Consider the following 15,880-nt stretch of genomic DNA (forward strand, 5'->3'; position numbering starts at 1 on the left):
CGTTTTTATTTCTAGCCTTTTACCGCAGTGAGAACGCTCTGATCCATCAACATTGGCTCAGAAAAAAGGCGCATCACAGACAGTGTGTGAACCTGGAGTTAGGGATATGCCCAGTCTCGCGCTAGGCGAAATGCATTCTGATGGGATCGGATACGGGAGGTCAGGGCCGCGGAAAATTGTGGTATAAAGCGATTTAGAAATCGCCCACGCTCAAATCGTGATTTTAGGACGTTTTCTTTTAATCGCACAGCCCTAGAATGGACTGGAAATGAACAGAAAATAATTGGCGGCCCACCTGCAATACCACCGCGGACCACAGGTTGAAAACCACTGCTTTACAGCATAAGGCTCAGTGATGATGTTTGTCTGCTTGACATCCACAACCACATGAACTGTAATTTATCAGCATGTATATTCCTTATTTCTTAGTGTAAATCTCATGACTAGCTGCACTGCAATGCTCTGTAGATTTATAAAAAGAAATTACAGGCTGCTTGTGTTGTAAATAATGGACCAGTTTGTTTTGAAATACTATTGAAGAAATTCTTGCAATGTCTTAATGTGTGACCTGTACAAAAAAGAGCAAAAGAACCTTGACCTCTTATTACAGGCAGTCAAGTTTTAACAAGGGTGCTGGAATGGTGCATGTGAGCTTCTCTTCACACTGTATGAGGCGAATATGGCATCAAGGCACCATCAACTAGAAATGCGTTTAAGTTTATTTTTAATAAAGTACTTCCTCTTTCACCCTCCTCACTCTCTCTGTTGACTCACGTCTGCTGAGGAAAGAAAGCAATAGTGATTCCCCCCCAACTGTTTCTCTTTTAAGAGCACTAAAAGAATCATTTGAATCTATAAGTAGCTGCATTTTAAGAGCAATATCGTAATGGGGAAAGTCATGGCCAAGTGGTTAAAGAGTTTGACTCCTAACCCTAAAGTTGTGGGTTTGAGTCTCGGGGTAGCAATACCATGAATGAGGTGCTGTTGAGCAAGGCACCGAACCTCCAACTGCTCCCTGGGAACCGCAGCATAAATGGCTGACCACTGTGTGTGTGTTCACTGCTGTGTGTGTGCACTTTGGATGGGTTAAATCAGAGCATGAATTCTGAGTATGGGTCACCATACTTGGCTGTATGTGACTTCATTTTAATTACATTTATATTTCAGCAAAGTCTCAGCACCATCAAGTGTTAGAGATTAGATCTGTGGGTTAGTTCGGTCTTTTTCAGCTCAGTGTTACTAACCAGTGTGAGAGGTCAGCAGCTGTTCACTGGTTTGTACATTTGTAACACAGGCTTTAACACAGTCTGTGTCTTTAACTTCTCATAATTGGTCAGTATGGAGCTCAGTCAACTTCCTCTTGTGCTCTGTGAGTATTATTTTATCTCTGTGTGTGTCAGTGGATTTTAATTTATCTTATGTTATGAAAATTATACATTGTTTCGTGTTCTTGGATTTTTCTTAGAAAATTCCTCTAAAAATTTCAAATCCTTCAGAGCATGTAGGAGATTGTGATGGGAAAATATGAGATGAGAGGGAAAATTATAATTCAGTGCTTTTGTGTTTGCTCACAAAACATTTCATTCTCTTGCAAAAGTTTCTTAGGGAAAGGCAAAAATGCTGTCAGCAAACCAGTTGTTTTCTCCCATTTCATATTTAATTCATCATCATGTCCCTTTTGGGGCTTCATAGTAAATACATCGGGCAGAACCTGATTTTACCAAGTGAGACATGTTCCTGGGAAAACATCTTTGTTGACCCTTTGAACAACATTGTGATTAACCAATCAGATTTGAAGAACAAGTTTATGGATTTTTTTAAGTTTACGCTTACAATCACTGTTAGGTGCTTATACATCAGTGTCATTCATCTATCATTTCCTCTGATTTTAAGGATCACTCGTGGTTAAGGTTAGGTTTAGGTGTAGGGATATGGTCAAGACTACATTTTTTGAGTAAAATGTTGTTCCAGGGTCAACAAAACATGTTGACCTAGGAACACATCTAACTCAGCAATATTAAGACGTGCAATACATCCCTAGTTCATGATATATGATTGAATGTATTTTTAAGTCTATACATTTATTTCCCTGCAATTTATAAAATATAAAACAGACATTTTAATGTTTATCTGGCCTCATATGAAGTCTCACACAAAACTGAAACCCACACAAAACTCAATCTGGACAGATGAAGCTTCTTAAAGGGGTTATATGATGCGATTTCACATTTTCCTTTCTCTTTAGAGTGCTACAAGCTCTTGGTGAATAAAGAAGAACGGTGAAGTTGCAAAGACAAAGAGATATTGTTTATAAAAGTTAACACTCCCTGCCCCCCTGAAAAGGCTCATTCTAACACACCCCCAACCTTGAAACGCATAAACATTTACATTTACATTTAATCATTTAGCAGACGCTTTTATCCAAAGCGACTTACAAATGAGAACAATAGAAGCAGTCAGGTCAACAAGAGAACAACAACAGAATACAAGTGCCATGACAAGTCTCAGTTAGTCTAGTATAGAACGCATAGCCAGGTGTATTTGATTTCTTTTTTTTTTTTTTTTTTTTTTTTTTTTTTTTTTAATTAAATGAAAAAGACAAGAAGAGGAAAAGAACTGGTGTTAGTAGGTTAAGTGCAGGCGAAAAAGATGAGTCTTTAGATGTTTCTTGAAAGTGAGTAAAGACTCCGCTGTACGAATTGAGATTGGGAGGTCATTCCACCAGCTGGGCACAGTCCAGGAAAAGGTCCGTGAGAGTGATTTTGAATTTCTTTGGGATGGCACCACAAGGCGTTGTTCACTTGCAGAGCGCAAGCTTCTGGAGGGCACATAGGATTTAACCAGTGAGTTTAGGTAAGTTGGTGCCGTGCCAGTGGTTGTCTTGTAGGCAAGCATCAGTACCTTGAATTTGATGCGAGCAGCTACTGGTAGCCAGTGTAACCTGATGAGGAGGGGAGTAACATGAGCTTTTTTTGGCTCATTGAAGACAACCCTCGCTGCTGCATTCTGGATCATTTGCAGAGGCTTGACAGTACATGCAGGAAGGCCTGCCAGGAGAGCATTACAATAGTCCAGTCTGGAGAGAACAAGAGCTTGGACAAGAAGTTGGGTTGCTTGCTCTGACAGGAAGGGTCTAATCTTCCTAATGTTGTATAAGGCAAACCTGCAGGACCGGGTCGTTGTAGCAATGTGGTCAGTGAAGCTTAACTGATGATCCATCACAACTCCTAGGTTTCTGGCTGTCCTTGAAGGAGTTATGGTTGACGAGCCCAGCTGTATAGAGAAGTTGTGATGAATCAATGGATTAGCTGGAATCACCAGTAGTTCAGTTTTTGTAAGGTTAAGCTGAAGGTGATGGTCATTCATCCAGCGGGAAATGTCACTCAGACAGGCTGAAATGCGAGCAGCTACCGTCAGGTCATCAGGCTGGAATGAGAAGTAGAGTTGGGTGTCATCAGCATAGCAGTGATAAGAAAAGCCATGCTTCTGAATGACAGATCCTAAAAATGTCATGTAGATGGAGAAGAGAAGTGGTCCAAGTACTGAGCCCTGAGGAACCCCAGTAGCAAGGTGGTGTGACTTTGAAACATCACCCCTCCAAGACACACTGAAGGATCTGTCAGAGAGGTAGGACTTAACCCACAGGAGAGCAGTTCCAGAGATCCCCATCTTTCTGAGGGTGGACAGGAGAATCTGGTGATTAACAGTGTCAAAAGCAGCAGACAGGTCCAGTAAGATGAGTACCGATGATTTTGAAGCTGCTCTTGCTAGTCGCAGGGCTTCAGTAACTGAGAGCAGAGCAGTCTCAGTTGAGTGGCCACTTTTGAAGCCAGATTGGTTGCTGTCCAGGAGGTTGTTCTGTCCAAGGAACATAGAAAGCTGGTTGAACACAGCCCGCCTTTGTCTTTGCAATGAATGGAAGAAGGGATACCGGTCTGTAGTTTTCAAGAAGCGCTGAACACATTTCATTACACCAAATACACAAAATGTAATTTTTAGCAGCATCAAATGACTTCTTTAAAAATTTGAGGAAACCCTTGTTCTTAAATTGCATCTTAACTTTTGTGATCATATTTTAACCCAATCGTCATCAACTATATAGGCACCACTAGCAAATTAGAACAACTTTTTTTTTCTGAAACTGAGAAATATTTGAGTGTACAATTATGGTGTTGGACAAGAGAAAAAAGAATATACCGATGTATTTGTATGTGTTTGATGTATAATACACATTTTATCAGCTCCATATTCACACTGTAGTGGGTTTTTCTCTTTGTGTTTTTAGTGTTGATTTCAAATATCCACTCTGGACACACTGAAGGTGAGAGAATTTGATTCATATATTCAATCTCATATGTGTGATTTTACACTAACTGATTTAAACTGCCTGAGAAAAGGAGTTCAACCTCATATAAAATGATCAGAACAACTCAGTATTTCATTTAAACTCCTCAGTATGACAAATGAAAATGCTTTTTCTGAAAATTAAGCACATTTAATTTTTTTCTGTGTTTTAGGCCATATTTTTTACTATGTTCTCATTTTTCATGATAATGAAATGACTATTTTCTATTTTTTATTGTTACTTTGGTAGTACATTTGAACTATTGCCATCTTAATTCGTAATTTTATATTGCCTAATCCACAGGGAGTAATCAAATACATCTCAATTCATGTTTTGATAATATTTTAATGTTTAATTTTTATTTCTGAAATTTTAAAGTTTGCAAATCCAATGGTTGGATGGTCTATGTGTTAATAAACCAGAGGAAATGAGCCTGACAGATCAGTGATCACTGACTGCATCGCTAGATGAATCAGTTCATCTCTTTGCATTGCAGACTAAATAAAATAACTCAAATCAGTTTAAATTCACACATGCATCAGATAACAGCTCAACTACCTTTAGCATAATCAACAGTGAGTTCACAGCAAGTACTTATTCTCACATAATGAACTGTTCTGAGAGCTCAATGAAAGTGATTCATAAAACACTGAATGAGTGGCTATAATAAATATAGGGGAATTGATTTGTACTTTTGTTATTTGTTTCATTGGTTTGTGTAATTGGACGTAACCTTTTACAGAAAATGTTATTCTATTGATACATTGAGTATTTTATGTTTACAGGTATTCTCCAATTACTTTCATTGTAAATGTCTCACGGTAACCCAGAAATTAGTATTATTATTTAATTTATTATTTATTTATTTTTAAGAAAAGGGGGCACAAGTGGAAATAATTTTTTTCTGGTTATAAACATTATGCCACAAGCTGATATTAACTGTCTTAACTGAACCTGTAATATAACATGTTATTAATGAGTGATTTCCTAATTTAAGTTTGCAGAGCAGTTTTAAGTGTTTCTCCACAGAAGTGGTTGACTGAAGGAGATCCAGTGACTCTGATCTGTGAGGTTTATGGCTCCTCTACAGACTGGACATTCAGCTGGTTCACTCTAACTGCATCAGGTAAGATATAATGTGCTTTAGGTGAAGTGGAAAGAAGATGACATGACACGTTCACATTTTAACTTTCTACAGACTACGACAATCATTTTCAGCTGCTCTCAGACAGCAGCAGAGGAGCTGGAGGAAACTACACTGTCAGTTCTGCTGCTCTAAAACACACAGGAGTTTATGTGTGCAGAGCAGAGAGAGAAAAACCAGCATATAAAACAACCTACAGCAACACACAGCCAGTATGGGTCACTGGTGAGTATAAAAAGAACTTAAATGATTAGATCTTTAATAAAGATCATTTTAATGCACAATATTGAAACATTACAGCTGTAATTGTCTTCTCAGGTGTTTCTCCTCGAGTCTCTCTGATCATCAGTCCCAGCAGAACTCAACACTTCAGATCTGACTCTTTCTCTCTGATCTGTGAGGACCAGAGTTACTCTGATAGATGGAGAGTGAGAAGATACACAGACCATTATGGGATGGAAGATTGTTCTTCTGACTGGACATCACAAGTACATACATGTACATTCGTCTCCATCACCACATCAAACACTGGAGTGTACTGGTGTCTGTCTGAATCTGGAGAGAACTCTCATCCTGTTAATATTACTGTACACTGTGAGTCTGTGTTTATTAATTCCACTGGCTGTTTATAGTCAAAGCAATCAGGATGATTGTAAACGAATATGGAATGAAATTTGTGTGTGCAAAAACCTGAACTATTAGATGAAAATCAACAATGTCAGTAATCAAAAGAAGGGTCCAATCACAGATCTATAATATGAAAAAAAAAAAAAAAAAAAAAAACTTCCCCACAACTTCTCATGAGGTAATAACATATGAGGCCCACCACTCTGTCATATTGTTATACACACACATTTTCGTGAATTAACAGGAAATAATTAGATTTTAATGAGAAAACACTACCAATCAAGTGATTCTATATATTAAGTTTCACTGGGCTCTCTAACAAAACAGATGTCAAAAGCTTGTAAATGGTTTAACAGGCATTTTTCCAGCTTATTCAGTTTAAAGTACCTTCCGTCAGATCAGCGAATGTACGAGTCACTTCAAAATATGACATTACAAATGATGGTGACATTCTAAATGATTACTCAATCTGAAATCTGTACACAGATTTAAAATTTGTAAGGTGTGCGCATACAACTGAATTCACCTTGTACAGTTTTTAACAGTGGCTGGAATAATGTGTTACATAATATTGTTTTTATTCGTACAGTAACTCTAAGTAATATTGTTATAATGATGTATTTTGAAGCAGTTAAGATAAAAACTTGCTGTATAGTTGATTGACTTATCATTTTAATCTACATTATTTACAAATAACACTTATTCCTATTCAAACTGTTATGCTAGTAAAAAGCCATAAAGTTTTGGTTTTTAAAACCTCCAAATGTCTGAAATGGATGTTGGTCAATAAAAAGGCATCAGAAAACAAAATACATGCTTCACAATAAGCTGTTTTTCTAATTGTTTATGCTGTTGCGCTGAGTGAGATGACAGAAATAATCCCTAGCACCCTAGTGTCATAGGGGCAACATTTGCAATGAGAAATATCACAAGAATCTAGTTTCTTCAAATAAAGTCACCATGTGTTGTCTATATTTTCAGACTATTTTTAATCAGTTAATTTTATCTCTGTTCTGTAGATGGTGTGATTCTGGAGAGTCCTGTTCATCCTGTGACTGAAGGAGATACTCTGACTCTACGCTGTTTATATCAACAATCAACTCCAACAAACCTCAGAGCTGATTTCTATAAAGATGGATCACTCATCCAGAGTCAAACTACAGAGATGATCATCTCTACTGTCTCAAAGTCACATGAGGGTTTCTACTACTGCAAACACTCAGAGAGAGGAAAGTCTCCCAAGAGCTGGATCTCAGTCAGAGGTGAGAGTCAATAGAAACTTTGAGCTGATTTATTTCTTCTTATGCTCTCATTCATTTATAGTACATGATAAAGCGCTTGTGTGTCTGTTTTTCAGTGTTTCATTCAGAATCTCAGATCTCTGTACTCCACACACTCAGTTCTGTTCTGGCAGTTTGTCCATATCTGCTAGTGACAGTCGTGCTGATTTTCAAATGCTTAACCTTCAGTTTTGTAATAAGCCATAAGGGGCAAGAAAGCTATAATATTTTGTGATTTGCAAATATGTTAAAAATGTATTCTGTCATAATTCACAGCTACATTTGAATGGCTGTCGATACAGAAAAAAAAGAAAAACATTTTGCCACCAGACAGTGTAGTTATGACATCTACCAGCAGGGACTGATGAGGTACCAGCAAAACCTCGACTCTGTTACAGCCATTTAACTCTGAGAGTCAGAGAGAGAGTGGAAAATGTTTATGGAAAAAAAAGTGTGAGTCCTCTGGAGTGTACTGGTGTCAGTCTCAATCTGGAGAGAAATATCATCCTGTTAATATAACTGTATACTGTGAGTCTCTTTATGTATTTCTTTATTTCACTGTTTACACATCAATACATAAAGCAGTTCAATTACAGGACACATCAGTGGTCAGAAAACACTCAGTGGGCAGAGAGTACAAAAAATCTAGTTCCTTTTCAGGAACTCAAGCTGCGTCGAGCACTTTGGGGAATGTCCCTGACAAGACCGACTCTGAATATCGTGTGCAATCTGTCCATCGGAAAAGGTCACGGGATGCATACGTCAACAGAGCTGCCCTGTGGAGAAAATCCGACCAATTGCTTGTTTGCTACAGTCCTACTAAAAAGGGTTCTCCTGCCACCAAGCAGACCCTTATTCGTTGGATAGTCGAGGCTATTAACGTCTCCTTATGAGTCCTCTGGTCTTCCCCCTCCTTTGGGGGCCAAGGCTCACTCTACACGGAGTATGGCGGCCTCTAAGGCCTTCTCAGCAAGTGTGTCCCTCTTGGACATCTGCAACGCTGCGGGATGATCCACGCCCTCTACATTTGTCAGATTCTACGATCTTGATATGCGAGCCACTCCGGGCTCTTCTGTTCTCTTGCCTTAGCTGTGCTCTTCGGATACACACTAGGCAGGGATTTGGAAGTCTGGCAGCGTGGGCACATCGTTCCACAAAGCGCTCGACCAGCTCGAGTTCCTGAAAAGGAATGCCTCAAGGTTACGTATGTAACCCTAGTTCCTTGAAGGAACGAGACGCTGCGTAGCAGAGCCATACTCCCGGCACCCCTGCCGGCGCTTGCTTCCCTACTCGAAGCTGAAGCCAGCTGCACGGCACGTGCTTTTATAGCTTCCTGGTCGCTACGTCACCCTGCCCGTGACGTCACGCCTTTTTCCGATTGACAGATTGCACACGATATTCAGAGTTGGTCTCGTCAGGGACGTTCCCCAAAGCGCTCGACGCAGCGTCTCGTTCCTTCAAGGAACTAGGGTTACATACGTAACCTTGAGGCATTTTATCATACAACAGAAAACTTTTTTTTACTTATTTTTCGTTGTCATATTTTTTCATATAATCTTACGATTTGCCAAAAGTTCATGTTCCCTCTGTTTCTGTAGATGGTGTGATTCTGGAGAGTCCTGTTCATCCTGTGACTGAAGGAGATACTCTGACTCTACGCTGTTTATATCAACATTCAACTCCACCAAACCTCAGAGCTGATTTCTATAAAGATGGATCACTCATCCAGAGTCAAACTACAGAGATGATCATCTCTACTGTCTCAAAGTCACATGAGGGTTTCTACTACTGCAAACACTCAGAGAGAGGAGAGTCACCCAAGAGCTGGATCTCAGTCAGAGGTGAGAGTCAGTAGAAACTTTGAGCTGATTTATTTCTTCTTATGCTCTCTTTCAGATATAGTACATGATAAAGTGTCTGTTTTTCAGTGTTTCCTTCAGAATCTCAGGTCTCTGTCCTCCACACACTCAGTTCTGTTCTGGCAGTTTGTCCATATCTGCTAGTGACAGTCGTGCTGATTTTCAAATGCTGCAGGATGAGAGGTAAATGTCTGCCTGGTTATTACATTATATTCACTATATTCAGTTAAACACCAATTATATATATTGATGATTTTGTAGTTTGATTTTAAAAACACATCTCTGATATATCAATATACTGTACATTGATACATTGATGGTTTCCCATACATTGATTTATTTTTTGGGGCCTCTACAGTATCAAAACTGACCCTCACAAAAAGATTTTCCAAAAAGCTTTGACTTCGCTGAAGACTGCACGTTTCAGAGTTAAAGGGATAGTTAACTTTCAAATAAAATTTTGGTATGTTTTAGCTTACCTCAAGGGCATCCAAGATCTAGGTTTCTTTGTTTCCGCAGTAGTTTACATTTTTATACATTTAGGTCAAACCGTTCTTGTCTGTGACTCATACAATGGAGGTCTTTGGTCACCACCTCAAAGAGCATGCACAGAGAAGTCCAAATTAAACAATTCCCCATCGTAAGTACACATTGATGACCTAAGACGCGAAACGAGTGGTTTGTGTGAGAAAACGAACAGTATTCATATCGTTTTTACCTCTTGTACACAACAACGTCCAACTGATCTGAGGGCGGGCGTGCTTCCTGGTGTGTGACGTGTGTGCGCTCTGGTTTAGTCTGCGCAAGCGCGGAAAGTGATCTCTCGCGCATGAACATCACTCATTGTTTACTGTTTATCACACGATACGCCACCAATCTTCACTGTCTGAAATATAATGCAGTAATTGTAATTAATTAATTGGTTTATAATGCACCCTATAATCGTTGCGATTATAATAAAAATACAACATATTACTCACTCTATTGACAGCGTGCCATTGGGACTCTCTGGCATTGGACGTCGCCTCCAGTTTATACGTGGCAAACTAAACACAACGTGTAAAACGCTGTGACTCAACAGCAGAGAAAACTCAGGATCTTCAGTCAGGCAGGTGTGTGTTCGAATACTGTCAATGTCCTCATCGTCGACTTGTAGTTTTAGCATTGCTATGTTCCATTCGTGACAACATATGCTCTCCACTTCTGTTGGTATCTCACAACACTTGCTACTAAACACCACCAATTTCTGTCTCTCTGAGGCTTGAAGACGGATCTGCTGCAGCGGATCGCTCCTGAGTACTTGATCTGTGTATTCTGGTTCAAATAAATATGGTTGTGAAAAAATTCAACGTTGTCCATTGCGATTTCCTGTACGTCTAAATAGGTTTAGATCTTCACAGTGAAAGGTAACACTTCCAAAATCTTTGTGTAAACAATGATTGACATACACGCGCGAGAGATCACTTCCAGCACTTTCCACGCTTGCACAGACTAAGCCAGAGCACGCACACACTTCACACACCAGGAAGCACGCGCGCTCCCTCAGATCAGTTGGACGTGGTTGTGTAAAAGAGGTAAAAATGATATAAATACTGTTAGTTTTCTCATACAACCCACTCATTTCGTGTCTTAGGTCATCAATGTGTACTTACGATGGGGAATTGTTTAATTTGAACTTCTCTGTCCATGCTCTTTGAGGTGGTGACCATAGACCTGCGTTATTTAGTCACAGACAAGAACGGTGTGACCTAAAAATATCAAAATGGAAACTACTGCGGAAACAAAGACACCTACATCTTTTATGCCCTTGATGTAAGCTAAAACATATAAAATTTTAATTTGAAAGTGAACTATCCCTTTAAAACACAGCGTGGGTGTTTTAACAGATTATCTTCAGAAAAGTTTTGATGGCATTTTAATTTTATCTGATAAAGCAGCGTTTATGAGCACAGCACTGCTTTGTTTACAGCCTATACAGTAGAAACCAAGGGTTCTGCCGCTCCAAAAGTGACTCCTGCTGTCAGAGAATGAATGTGCATTTTCGATCAGCCTATCTTCAGCAACATGTGTTTTATTTGTTGCTCACTCTTTTTCTCTGTTTTCTTCAGCAACTCTAAACACTTTTCATAATATTTATCCTGGCTGAAGCACTTTTGTTTCAGTCTTTAATAATAATCAGCAACATTATCATAACTATGTTATAGTTCAAGTTAAAAGAGTCTTACATTTATTTGGTGGTAATTTACCATTTCTTGTTTGTATGAAGGCTACAAAAAAGGGGGTGACCATTAATTTATTTGTACTATTTTTGTTTCTAAAATATTATAAAGTTTTATATCGAAGGGTGTTTCATAGACTTGGCAAATAATTATTTTTTTCTGAAGTTTTAACATACAGGCATCAGTTGTGGGCTTTCTTGGCAGTTTTTCTGAGGCTTTTTAAAAATATTGTCCTTATAGATATCTGAATTATGTCATATAAACTGTAATTAAGAAATATATAATGATATAAATTTAGCCCATATTGTCCAGCCCTAATAGGATACCTGTTCAAATAAAATGTTTGGTTGTTTTTGTGTGTATCTAACAGTTACATATCTTAAAGAGGAAGAAACTGCAATCTGATATTAATCTGCTGTGATGGTGAGAAATCTTCAGCTTTATCCTGGAATCTCTCAGTATCTCATTCAGATATTTGGGCTAAGCTTTCTTACTTACTGTAAATGTCATGTTTTAGGAGTGATTTTTGGCATCTCACTGCTGTTAAAGTCAACATGAACCAGCATCGCAAAAAAATTATATTCAGGATATTCAGCAAGAAAACATGTAGAGCAGAACATACTTTTATCCATCAGGATTTAACTGGACTGTAAATATATGCTGTTATACATTGTTTTTCTTTCGAATAGCTAAGAAAATAAATAAGGTACATTTTGATTTCATAATGATTTTAAAAATAGACATGGATGTCAATCTACAACACCTCTTTGTTTGTTTTTATCAAATGTCTCTCTGTGGCCTGACAACACACAGACTGAACTAAACTGTTTATTCATAAAGTTTTGGAAAGCTTATTTTACAGTACTGCTGTTTCAGTTGCTTTTCAATATTTTTTTATCATAGAAGTAAAAGTTAACTTTTTTTCTGCTTTAATGTCATAAGTAGGGGTGTGTGATATTGATAAAAAATACTTATATGTCTGTTTTGGGGATTTTGTTGATAACAATAACTATATATATGTATATATATATATGTATATGTGTATGTATAGAGAGAGAGAGAGAGAGACTCTCAAGGCATGTTTTTGTTTAGTTTTTCCAAAATGAGTGACTGTCACCTCACACATTGTTAAAACAATATATACAATATTATCATAGATGGTACATTTTGATTTATAAATGTAGCAGATGATTTTATCCAAAGTAACTTATATTTGAGGAATACAACAAGAGAGTAGTGCTGATCTGTAAGCAAGCATCAGTGTCTTGAAACGTGATACGGACTGGATCTTTTGAAGAGGTCTGATTGCACATGCTGGAAGTTCAGCCAGAAGAGCACTGCAGAAGATGACAAGGGTCTGGATGAGGAGTTGTGCTGCATGTTCAGTTAGGAAGAGGCTGACCTTCCTGATGTTGTTCAGTGTAAACCTGTCTTTGTATTACGGTCTTTGAAGGTCAGCTGGTCATCAAAGATCAACCCAAGATTTCTGGCAAATCTGGTTGGGTTTAATACTAGTGATTCGAGTTTAATTGGTTAAATTTTGCTGTATTGTTGGAGTTGCTACAGAAGACAAGAAGTTTTGTCTTCACTAGTTTGAGTTGAGGGTCATGGTTTTTCATCCATGCTGTGTATCATCAGCATAGCAATGGTACATACTGCACACCTCTATTGTAAAGTAGTTCAGTCCTTTAGAATATAAGACTCAGTATATCTATGTTACGTAGTCTCTGTGATGTTTGCCTACTTCACAAATGTATATTGTACAGTATATTCATCTACGTATATTCTTAATTCCTAAGTTTCCTGATTTTTATCGCTGTAATTGCCTGTATGTTTTCTTTATTTCTTTCAGTCTTTTTTTGAACGGTTTGTTTCCTTTTTTTAAATAAAGAACAGTCCCTTTTAAAATATTCTGGAGCTGATTCTTTGTTAAAATATTTGTGCAGTGTCAAAGTGAAAGCAAAAGGACCATGACCTCTTACTGCAGTCAGTCAGGTTTTACACGTCAATTATTAAATATCTGTGAAGAATCTGTGAAACCACTTCAATCCCATTGGCCCACATAGACCGTGACATCACAGGCAGGAACTCAGAAATATGAAAGGGCATCTGCCAAACATGTCACCAACTTGGTTGTCTGAAGGAGACGCCCTAGGCATGGCGAGGAGATGCAGCTCTCATTTCTTATTGGGGAACCATTGTTACATGCCTATCTTGAGACATACCCCTTCTAGGGAAGTATAACTTTTCATAAATAGCAAATAAATACTGTTCAATTTGATACAGAATGAGACAACATTTCAGGAAGTCCGTGTCTTTAACCATCTGTCATGATTTGGTCAGAATGGCACTCAGTCCACTTCCTCATGTGATCTGTGACTATTATTTTCTCTCTGTATTTCAGTGTATGATAATTGCTATTACATTATGTAAATTATCAAGTTATTTAGTGTTCATACAGTAAAGCAGCACATTATTTTCTTTATTAATTGTTGTCATTGATCAGAAAAACCAAAACTCAAAGTGAGCATTGAACCTGATCAACATGTATTCAGAGGAGATACAGTCACTCTCAGATGTGACATTAGCACATATCAGTTCAAGTTCATTTGTGCATTTACATCTATTTGTGCATATATAAATTGTGAAAGTGAAAATGATGTGACATACAGCCAACTATGGTGACCCATGCTTGGAATTCATGCTCTGCATTTAACCCATCCAAAGTGCACAAACACAGCAGTGAAAACACACAAACACACACACACACCATAAACACACTTGGAGCAGTGGGCAGTTTATGTTGTGGCACCGGCGAGAAGTTGGGGGTTCAGTGACTTGCTCAAGGGCACCTCAGTTGTGGTACTGAAGGTGGGAGAGAGAACTGTACATTCATTCCCCCCACCTAAAATTTTTCCCGGCCCGAGACTCGAACCCTTTGGAGTTTGAATCTCTAAACATTAGGCCATGACTTTCCCCGTCCATATATAAGAGACTATGTGTCTGACTGTGCATATATAAGAGAAAACAGTCATCCTGTTAATAACACTGTACACTGCGAGTCTGTTTTTCTGTATTTATTGCACTAAACAAGTGCAGTACGCATTAGTTACAGTTCAGTGAATAAAATACTCAGACACTTAAATTTATGCTTAGGGTTAGGGCCAGGAGTGCTGGATTAGAAAAAATGTTTTTGTTCTTGTTTTTATTATTGTCACCACATTGTTAACATAGTTTTACTATTAATGTTTCCTCTGTTTTGTTTCTGGTGTGATTCTCCTTCTGGTGTAATGCTGTGACTTTTGTTCATACTGTAACAACAATTGAAATGTTCCTGTATCATTTACAACATGATTTTTAATGTTCAAATTTGTGTATCTCATCTTCATGATCTCAATCCTGTGATAATTGGAGTGACTGCAGGACTGACCATCACATTTGTGATCATTGTCTTCTCGGTCCTGCTGTTTCATCATCTGACTTAAAATTCAATGACACATCCATCACACATTTGCAGAGCTCTGTTTCTAAAGCTTGTGAGCCTTTTGACATTTTTCAGCAGGTCATGATTGAGAGACCAATTTTGGAAAACTTTTACTTAAACACACACAAAATGCTGTGCAAGATAATCTATGAACTACAACAGTACTGATGTTTCTCATGCACGCGTTAAAAAGGACCGGTTCAAATTAATGTGTTAAGGTTTTATTAGCATTGCTCATTCTGCAAGAAGCACTAATAAAATAAGATCTGAAACCACATGCAGTCTGTTGTCCCCAAACTGTATGGGGTTTATTTGGCATCATGGCACCATCAGCCAGAAATTCTTAGTAATGTGTCTAAAGCTCTTATTCTGTCCACAGTATTAGTTCCTCTTTCACTTCAGTCTCACACTTAAATATTTATGCTTGATCTAGAGTACATCTTTCTAAAAATATTTGGGGGACAAAAACAACATTTATACTGAACAAATGACTTACTGAGTTGCTGACCTGCTGTTCATAAGACAAACCACAGTTTAAGATACACATTTTGCTTTATAAAATAATGAATGATGTTACATTACTTCACAACTCTCTACAAACACATTAAAAGTGTTTGTAAATACACTTTTAATTCAATAAATGTAATTCTTCCTTCAACAGATAACAAATATACTTTGATATCTTGTTGCACATGCAGTGTTGTTGTGTTTTATTTTAATTTTGTGATCGGCATTGCTGTGCTTTTGTTTTTCAGAGTTTACAGTACTTCACAAATTTCACTGCTTAGTTTACAACCATGACAATAAAAGATTCCTGACCTTTTTACACAGCTAAACAAACTTCTCTGAGCTGAAAATAAGAATTTCTGCAATAAAATAACTAAAAATAATTTTTCAGATATATGATGCATTCATCAAGAGG

General features: G+C 37.9%; 1 protein-coding gene across 1 annotated transcript in view; it reads left to right on the forward strand.

The window, feature by feature from the left end:
* The window catches only part of LOC127953780 (basement membrane-specific heparan sulfate proteoglycan core protein), a 287,372-nt gene that overhangs the window by 235,384 nt on the left and 36,108 nt on the right, over positions 1–15,880 (forward strand). Inside the window, exon 21 of the mRNA XM_052553074.1 lies at positions 8,995–9,237. Coding sequence (XP_052409034.1) covers positions 8,995–9,237 — 243 coding nt within the window. The remainder of the gene's footprint in view (positions 1–8,994; positions 9,238–15,880) is intronic.

This window comes from Carassius gibelio, chromosome A3 (assembly GCF_023724105.1).
Source record: "Carassius gibelio isolate Cgi1373 ecotype wild population from Czech Republic chromosome A3, carGib1.2-hapl.c, whole genome shotgun sequence".
NCBI lineage: Eukaryota > Metazoa > Chordata > Actinopteri > Cypriniformes > Cyprinidae > Carassius > Carassius gibelio.